Here is a 10,213-nt window from a genome sequence, read left to right on the forward strand (position 1 = left end):
GTCCAGGACTTATTGGTGGCATCCTGCTCAGCAATATCAAACGACATGAAAATAGAGTTGTTTCAGCTCGGAGGAGAAAAAGAATGCGTGGTGTTTAATTTTAAAGAAGTGGCGGCTGGAGTGCCTTGGTAGCAGAGCGGTCACGGCACGCACGTCGTGGGTTCGATTCCAGCCTTGTAGGGTTGTATGGGTATGAGGTTTTCACGGGCGATTAACCATATCAGAAGATATCACGGCGCACGGTATAAAGGGCCGTCCACACACAAAACAATATAGATAAATCATCACACAACGACTGTAGCGACGACAGTCGCGAACGATGTTGTTGGGATCACCTTCCGAGCATCTCTCGCTCCGTGGTGACCGATCCCAGCCGATATTGGGTCGAAGGCAGGGTTCACCCTGGACAGGTCGCGAGTCGATCGCAGGGCACACATAGAGACGACCACTCACATTCACACCCAGGGGCAATTTAGAGTACAATAAACCTGAGCTGCATGTCTTTGGACTGGGGGAGGAAGCCGGAGAAGCCGTAGGGAACCCACGCTAACACAGGGAGAACGTGCACACTCCACACAGAAGGACCGCCCACAACGGGATCCAAACCCCCTCTTGCTGTGAGGCACTACACGGCCCTGCAGCCCCATCATAAAAAACTCAAATTCCTTGTATGCTCAACGTACTTGGCAAATAAACAATTCTGATTTTGAAAATACAATTATAATATATTCAATTAAAAATGATAGTTTTGCATGTTAAATTAACAGATAAATGAAAAAATGTCCCATGATTAATAAGTGAACATGTAGTGCATGAGCAGCCAGACTGCTCCTTGGACCCTTAACTCTCCCTCACACTCATCTACTGTAGTTACATTTTGTTGAAATACCGCACATAAGCAATATCACGGCACGATCCTGCGGTATACCGTTACAACCCGAAAGCCTTGGAACCTTTTGTCAGAACTGTCTATTTCCCCAGTTGCCAATCTTTACTTTGACAATGACACACCGTCGAGAAAAATAAGAAAGAAATTAATTAATAAATAAGTGGCAACTGTCAGCTCAGCCTCCGGCAAACTCGTACTATTCTTCCATTTAGTGAGAATCTGATGCTCCTCTTATGAATCAGGTCAGCTGCTGCTGTCAGAGATCCTCCACGTCCTCCGCTCAAACCATCGCCGACACCGACTGAGCCGCTCTCACACTCATGTCTCGGGGTAAGTGCTTGGCGCTGCACGAGGGCCTCTCGCATTTACACGACTAACCGACACCCAGCCTCCATATCACCTTCCGACACTCCAACCACCCACAGCAACAGCCATAACAAAGACATGAGTGATACTCCTGCAGCACAATTTTGTTTTGCACAGCTCCACCGTAATGTTTTTTTTTTTTTTTTTTCTGCTCTCCATGCTTTTTGAATCACGTTGGCGGAAAAGGAAAAACTTTAGTATTTTGGTGTTTTGCCCTCTGGCACCACATGCAGTGTTGTTCGAATTCTGCTCTGCCTTCCTGCGGACTTCTCTCTGAATCAGCCACCTCCCCCACACCAGACACCATATCAATACAGGCTACTTCACGGCTCCCCATCATTATCACAAACACACACACAGATAGAACGTGATACTTCCCCCAGTCAAATCCCAGCAAAGCCATCCTCAACATTTAAGTTCATCAATCTTTCATTGGCGGCAGGCCTCGATGCAGAACTCACGTTACAGCCTCTTTCGCATTTACTCGCCACCTCTTTCGAGGGCACAAGGTTCACCAGATCTGACTGAAAACCGTCAACGTATTCTGTATCCATCAATGACAAGGATGCATTATGGATGACCAAAAGAAAAAGGGGGGACCAAAAATGTACCAAGTATGTGAGAAGTGGCTGCATAGTTCATGCTTTTGTAAAAATGTAAAACAAAAGCTCATTAGGGCAAAGTGGAAGAGATGGGATTTATGAAAATCCTACCTAAAATACAAGCCTGGCGCCATAACTCATTCAGGATATTACGTTTTAAATTTTCATGGATCGCTTAAATATTGTCGAGAACGATGAAAAACGGTTCAATGTCATCGCTGGATATAAAGGACGGCATAAAATACTGCAAACATGCCTGGAAAGTTTAGTATGTGTCACATTCTTTTCTTTTTTTTAAAGACAGCACATATTTCCGGTGAAAAAACTACGATGAAATATATTCAGGGATAGAATGTTTTTGAGAATTGAGAAATATTTTGCAACAGCTACTATGTATGTGGATCTTCACACAGAAATCCTCTGAACACATTAATGTGTGCAAGAATGAGTGAAAGCTAATGAATGTGATCATTGTTGATGATGTAATGTTTTGTAATGCTACGATTTCTGCATGCCCACTGAAAAACAATGCATCAATATTACATTATCCCAGTGGTTCCCAACCCATTTAGACAGACTTTAATCTCTTCTTTGCTAATTTTCTTGCAAATTACTGGATAACTTTACCCTGAAATTGATATAACACCAAAATTAACTGAAATCAGGCCACAAAGGTTCTTTGGGTCCTCAGCAAAACACCTGCATGACATAGTTGCGCCTCATCGCAGTCAGAAACACCAGAAAATGACCGTTTGGTTCACAGGACAAAACGCTAGAGGTGACGTGACAGTTCAGTAAAGGAGACGACCCGGGACTGTGTGGCCCCCAACTAATGGGCCCCAAACAGATAAAGATTTATTTTTTTGAAAAATATTGAATTAGGTTACTATTCTGTTCACTGTAAATATCTTACAAAAGGACCCAACAAATATATAACTCAACTGTACCCTTCCTACTCACTGTGTACTAAGCACATTGTATAGTACTACATTTACCTGAGAGAGAAATGCCGCTGGTTACATTTCAGATTTGATTAACAAAATATAACAATCCAAATACAGGGGTGGACTACGGGAAAAAAGTGTCCCGGGAGTTAGTGTCAGACTGGCTCACTCAATACACGGCACGTTTCCCACTCGATGCATCGCACGTATCAACCAGTCAGTGGCCTACTTGGAAAAATACCCATACCTTACGGTGTAACTTACGGTACACCGTAAGTATATTAAAGTGTAACTTACAGTACACCGTAAGTTACACTTTAATATACTAAGTACAAAAATAGTGTACTTTTTTGTACTAAAATGGCACACACTGAAGTTGTACTTAAGTACATGCAAGTATACTTTTATGTACTAATTACTATGAGGCCCTATGTCTTATATTGGCTCTTACCATGGATGCTGCTCCGAGCAGCAGAATCATCAATCTAGATAACATATCAACATTGTTTATAATGTTAGTGTTGTGTGTAACACGGTGATTTTAGCATAACAAGCTAGCTGGTTAACTTAAGCGTTATTAGAAATGATACCTCTTTACAACTACCTTGCTCATCGATTGTAAGCAAGTGACTACGGCTAATATGTTAAATTAGATAATCTCGATGATGACGACAGCGCCAGCTTGCTTATTTGACCACAACGGTCTCAATTTTTGACATTTATCTAGCTAACGTTAGCTAGGCTAGCTCGCAGGGAACGTTACCTCATCTGTGAAAAGCCATCTAACGTTGGCCAAGTCAACACACAACTTAACATCATATCACTGTCACCAGTTGGTGGTTTCCCAAATAAGTCAGACATTTGTAAATATTTTGATGCACCTCCCTCCAGACATCTCTTCTTTTTTTCCTCCCTGAGCTTTTTAGCTCCACCTTTTTAAAGGATTTACATGTTGGTGCTGGTGCCATGCTGCCGGCTCAAAAGCGGCTTTGTCTGTGTGTTGAGTAGGCGAGCTTCAAGCACCGCGCAAATGGCTGCAGAGCGCTGAGGCACCCCTCCCTCTCCCCGCTGTTAAAGCAGAGAGGTGTTTATTCAACGTTAAGTGATATTGAATGTGTCGCGTGCGGAGATATGCGAAGGACATAGCCCCACGGGCCTAGGATGCACACAGACAGAGATTCATGGCTTTATAGCTCGATGAAAAACTTCCTGTGGTACATTCAAGGCCACACTACGTCCTCAAGCGGGCCGTGCTAAATGTGCGACGTGGGGACATGTGTTTTTAAAAGCCTAAACACTATCAAATTGATTTACAATGTAATGTGTTGCAACCTCTCTCTCTCACTGGCAGCACTTTGTTCAGACATTAAGGCCAGCATTCACAACCATTACATTTTACTACAGCTCTGGGACTGTGAGGGTTTATAGGAGGTCTGCAGAATATAAGGGAATTGTTGAATATCTGCATCATTTCAGCACATGGGAAATGAAAGGGAAAGGCCTTTTATCTTCATGTGTATGTCTCGCTGGTGCAGTTATGTCATTATCTCAATCATATCGTATATAACTACTTTGTGGCTGAATGGGACAAACGTTAAAACCTCACATACGCTTGTTTTCTTTTACATATACAATTCTAATTGGGCTTCTTATAATAAGCCATGTGTTTGGTAGACATTGGCTTTCCTCTCTCTTTGTTGCACTGCAGTTTGTGTACTAACACTTGCAATGGGAGCAAAATCAACATCATTGAAGAAGATGAAGATGGCAAAATGCAGAAAAGATCATTAGACATGTGTGTGCCATGTTTTCTGTTACATGGGCTATGCATGAACACATGTATATACATAGGTGCAACTCCCCTTTAGAACAAACTCCAAAGCAAAATGCAAAAATTGACCCAATACAAAAGTAATGGGTAATTTTTCATTTCTTTCAAGCTCGTTTTTTTTTGTGAGCCAAATTAGGAAAGAAAAGAAAAAATTCAGATTATATCAAGACGGTCAAAATAAAGATTAACTCCTGTTTGTTGAGCTGCCACCAGGATCTGAAACGGAAGGAAAAAGGTCTCAACGGGTTTTTCAAATCGGAGATCTCCATCAATCTGAATCTCTCGTTGTGTGATGTGTTGCGTTGCCATGCAGCTCACTTCATAAAACCAGCAATCACGCGGCAGCAGAGGAGCCGCGGGCATCCGGGGAATGTGTAAACCAAAGTAGCTCTTAACATACGAGGAGGAATGGTCCCCTCGGGTGACTGGTGGATTGATTTCCAGTGTGAGTAATGGTTTTGAGCTGCCTGGTGTGCAGGCTGCCCATCTCTCCACTGACCCTGGTGAAGGTGCACAGCCGGGCTGCTCTGCCTCAGATTTGAGATGTGTATTATGGGGGGGTGGGGGGGGGGGGGGGGGGGGGGGGGGGGGGGGTGTACATATTCATCTTGGCCTGCAACATGATAACTCCGGCAAGATAAAATGCACAATGGCCTCGGCGGAGGGTCTGTGATTAAAGATTTATGCACGGAGAGAGAGGGTGCAGTGGTTGGAGCCGCATGCACCCACGGAGGGGGAGATTAATAACGGGATGAATTGAGCATGACAAAAAACGCGCTTCAAAGTGCGTCGCACGTCTTTCCCCATGCCCTGTCCCCCCCCCCGCTGCGATTCATCCCACTCCCCCGTGTTCACAGCGCACCACACATATGTATAGCACTATTTGGGCAACACCTCTTTGAACATCCGGGGAGGTGTGCATGCTGAGGGGAAGCTGTTAACCTGGACAACTTGCACCCCTCGTGCTGACGTGACACGACAACACCCAATTACCTTGTGCAGCTGGTGCAGCCACATGGTGGTGTCTCTGGATCAGAACGCGTGCAACAGGCTCTGGTGGTGTTCTTCAAAATGAATAGGACGGGGGTGGGGGGGTTTCAGGTGCCCCCCTCCTTGGCCCAATCAGTGTGTTTTTCCTCGCGTCTCAAAAGTCAAGACTGTTCCTCATTCCCTCCTCCGACATTGAGCTCTACGGCAAGAGTAATACCTCTTTGGAGCCGTATCTATTACAGATGTGCTTGCAGGTCGCAATTCACACCACAGCACTAATCTGGATCCCGTGACAACGTGCAATAAGGACCTGAGCGCGGCTAATTAATCAACTCTCTGATAGGAAGAGTGATGATCTTTTTGTTATTGTGTGCAGTCCATCATCATCATCATCATCTAAAGAACAGAAACCCTCAAACTTAGAAGATTCAAACCCCCGTACCACAAACAAATGCTGAACACCAGCGTTCCAATTTTCTAAAGCGCCGACCAAATCAAAGTTGGGTTACTTGGCTCCACGTTTGGATCGATACCGAAGCCAATCGATTCTGTGAGCTTGTTATTTAACAGTTAACTAGTGCTTATATAATTCAACCTGCATTTCAACCTGCCAGCGGGGTGGATAATGTGTGTGTGTGTGTGTGTGTGTGTGTCTGTGTGTGTCTGTGTGTGTATTGAATTGAATTTAAAGCCATAGAAGTGCAAACAATAAGGACGCATGCGTAAAAACCCGCGGAGCTACAACATGCACACGCTTGAAGTTGATGACAGTTACCTGACACCGGGGTTTCGGGGACCCACTTGGAGCCCGGATGCAGAGACTGGAACACCGTGCGCACCTCCTGGCAGGTCGGCACCTGTCCTGCGGGCAGCGAGAAGAGCTGGAGGCAGGCGCACAGGAAGAGCGCGCCGCGGACCGATGAGCCGAGCATGGCAGGCGAGCGGCGGTGAACCACCGGGAGACCGGGCGGAACGGAGCGGCGGAGATTAAACTTCAAAACACGTTAAAAAGTTACTGGAGCATCCTGCGTTGGCGCTGACGAGTTGAGGCTGCGACTTCCGGCTCAGCATCCTCTCTCTCTCTCTCACACACACACACAGACCCCCTTAACGGTCCGTAAGCTACACTCCCGACGCGGAGAACTTAAGAGTCCCTCTTCACTTGCGGCTCTGACTCTCAGCTCGCTGCACAGACCGACGAGCCCCGGATACATGTGCGCGCCCCCATCCCCCCCCCCCCCCCCCCCCCCCCCCCCCCCCCCCCCCCCCCCCCCCAAAAAAAGCGCGCGCCACAGCGTGAACCTGCGCGTTTTTTCAGCTCCCCTCTCGCCTAATAGTGATGCGATGGCTGCAGGAGTGGAGATAGGAGGAGAGTAATGCGGTGCACGAGCTGTTGGATGAATGGCTGTCCGCGTGTGTGCGTGTCTGTTTATAGGATGCATCATGAGGCGGAAGAAAAGATGGCACATAAGCGTCGGATATGATCTGAAAATTTGCTTTTTATTGTTCAACCACATGGAGAAAAAGTGTACAGTAAGCACTCCGATATGTGCACAAACCGAGCAAAAGTGAACATCTACATCCTCCTCTTATCTTAAACAATTACATGCATCTAATCACAATACCAAATGGCATTTCATTTTTGCACCCCTTCTCATCGAATGGACATCTATTTTACTTCTACTCAGCTCCAATAAAGCTGAAATGGCGCCACCTAGTGTTCAGTCTACACGGGAGGCCCAAACTGAAGAGCTCATCCTCTGTGCAGATGGAGCAGAGTTCATACTCACAGCCATCCTCCACAACTTCCTTGCTTCTTCACACACATTCTAACACACGTTTGTTCACAACATCTGGCGGCTTGCAGATGGATACTGTGTAATTTCTTTTAATTTTGTCTAGTATTGAAATTGTGAAGTCATCCACCTGAAAACAGCAAGACAAGCAGTATAATGTAAAACAAATAAAATACCCCCAAAACCTTATTGTTGAGATTCCTGTAGAGTCTACTGCAACAATGAGGGGGTGGAGGGGGTGTAACAGCTGCTCTCTTGTGCCTGCGGTGAATACGATTTTTTTTTTTGTCTTTCAAGTGTTCAACAAAGCTTGGAACAGAAAACAAACAAACAAAAACAAAAACTTATTTTGGCTGCATGTCTGAGAAACAGAGAGCTTTGCATGGATTTGCACAGCAGAGATTGATATAAGCTGACAGCAAACCAACAAAACTCTCCATAAACCCACATGAGTTCCACCTGCAAGTGGAAGCACAGAGCCGACGTGTGCATGAGGGAAGGTGACCGGCAATACCTGAAGTGCACAAACTGCAGTAGATCCGTGTGCACTACCTGCACTGTGAGCACTTTGGGACTGCAAAGTCGACGGCACGTTCAGGGACCCTTCCACTGTCCTTTATGCAATGTAAACACCTTATTTCTTATTATTTTAGGTTTTTAAGAGGAATCTGATCCGTGGGTCTGTCAGTGATCAGTGAAGGATTAAAACTGCAAAAAATTAAAATGACAGAGGTTATACCACATGTTGGCTAGTCCGCCTCACAGAGCTAAAACATATCAGACATAAAGCATTTCCACCCAGAGATACATCTGTTTTCAGGGTGAATGTAGTGGAAAATATTTGAGATGTTGAGAAAGAAGGAGCCCTCCAGCCAGAAGGAGCAACTAGGGCAGTAGATACTGAGCTACTTCACTAACTACACTAGATGCACCTTAGCTGGAGGACCATGAGCGTTTGGGGGTGGGTGGGGTGCGTGGGTCGGAGAGGATTGATGTGCTGGATTACTTCCAACTCCTCCAGGCAAGACGCTCCCAGTCTGGAGCATCTGAAAACAGAACCAAAATCAATTGATAGTGATGGAGACAAATATTGAAACCGATCCCACAACTCCATACAGGAGAATTAATACTTTCTCTGCAGGCTGCAGCCATTTGAGGCGGTTAACTGAATTCAAAACGCATACAAGCGAGGAGGATTTTCTTCTACACAAATCATCAAGCATTACAAAACCTTGAAAAGTCCTCAATAGAATAAAATAAAATACAACAGAATCATTTCCGAATAAAAAACTGGTTTGGAGGATCTGAGACTGAACACTTGATCCATCGCCACATCATTGAAAGCGTCAGATATTAAAAATAAAAACGATAATGACCTAATATGAAGATGTTTAATTAGTTTAATAGTCTTAATCTGATAAATAACCGCGATTATAAGCGTCAATATATGAAGGACATTTGACATCTTTCCTCTGAAATGTTCAAAGCAACGTCAAACTGGTCTGGAAATAAATCAGGTCATGAAGAAGCACTTGGACATTTTACTTAAGTCAGTTTACCTTCCACCATTAAGACAGACATCCCAGTTTAGAAAGACCATAACACCCTTTGACCTCTTCAATACATTCTATTGTATGCACGAAATCACAGGCTGTTCAAACATAACGGTCCATGCCAGGGCGCACGCGTGCGCACGCACACGTGGGGGGGGGGCCTTCAGCTTAAAAAATAGGAGCACAAAAAGTTAAAATAAAAGCTCAGAATGCATCCCATCCCTCCCTAAGAGCTGTTATTCTCTTACACACAGACTATGGGATGGAACTGAGCTCCATGAGCTCGGACACATGTGGTCCGAGCGCCTCCGCGTGCAGCTCCAATAAAGTGGCGCCAATAAGCGGCTCGCGCTGCCACGATGAGCGTGTCGGCTCAATTAAATAACCATCCCAATCGCATCCGCGTTTATTCGGTGACGTAACTACTACAACAAAACACGCAGCTGGCGAGCGGCGGGCGGATGGCTTTGTAACACGTTGCGGATTAATGAAATAAAGCCTGCGTGAGCGCAACGTGCGGGCAGCGACGCCATAACAAAAGAGACTCGAGCGGAATCAACTTTTGGTCAACTAAAAGTTATTGGGACTCCCGGAGAACACATTCGCATTCAGTGTGAACACATACGGATTATTAATTGTGTTTAATGCATTATATACACATTACATATCAGCACACGATAGGTTTTCTTTAGCAAATCTGATAAGGAGAAAAAGGCACACAAAAAAAAAACTTCAGATGATTCAAACTTTTTTGAAACGAAAGCAAAGCCCTATACAAGACCACGTGCGTTAATCTGTGTTGGAATAAAGAAAAGAAGAAAAAAACACACTATTGACAGCCTACCTTTGCCTTGAGGTTTATTCTATCGAGTGACTGTATCCTGCAGAAAACTCCCAATATTGCCCCCACGTACCTTGCACCACGCAGATGTTGTACCCTGCGCAGCCCTCTTTGCGCCAACAAAAAGTTCTGTCATGCATGAAATTGTGGGAGCATCTTTTCTTGTTGTTCTCCTCTTTGTGGGGGTGGGGAGAGCAACGCAGGCGACGCTCTCGATGCGGATGTCGTTTTTAAAAGAAGAAGAAGAAAAAAAATCCTCTCGCAAACACGGTACCCGTCGTTTTTTTTTTGTGTGTGGGGGTATTTAAAAATATAGACTTGTTCTTGTCTCCCCACCCCTCCTCCTCCTCCGACTCCTCCCGGGAGAACTTTTCCCTGCACATGGTCGCGGACTGCGCCGC

At 45.2% G+C, this 10,213-nt stretch overlaps 1 protein-coding gene across 1 annotated transcript in view; it reads right to left on the reverse strand.

The window, feature by feature from the left end:
- The window catches only part of gpc3 (glypican 3), a 78,013-nt gene extending 71,459 nt beyond the window's left edge, over positions 1 to 6,554 (reverse strand). The window contains 1 exon segment of the mRNA XM_034543751.1: positions 6,398 to 6,554. Within this exon segment, the coding sequence (XP_034399642.1) occupies positions 6,398 to 6,554 (157 nt within the window).
- Positions 6,555 to 10,213: the final 3,659 nt, after the last annotated feature.

This window comes from Cyclopterus lumpus, chromosome 10, assembly GCF_009769545.1.
Source record: "Cyclopterus lumpus isolate fCycLum1 chromosome 10, fCycLum1.pri, whole genome shotgun sequence".
In the NCBI taxonomy this organism is placed as follows: Eukaryota; Metazoa; Chordata; class Actinopteri; order Perciformes; family Cyclopteridae; genus Cyclopterus; species Cyclopterus lumpus.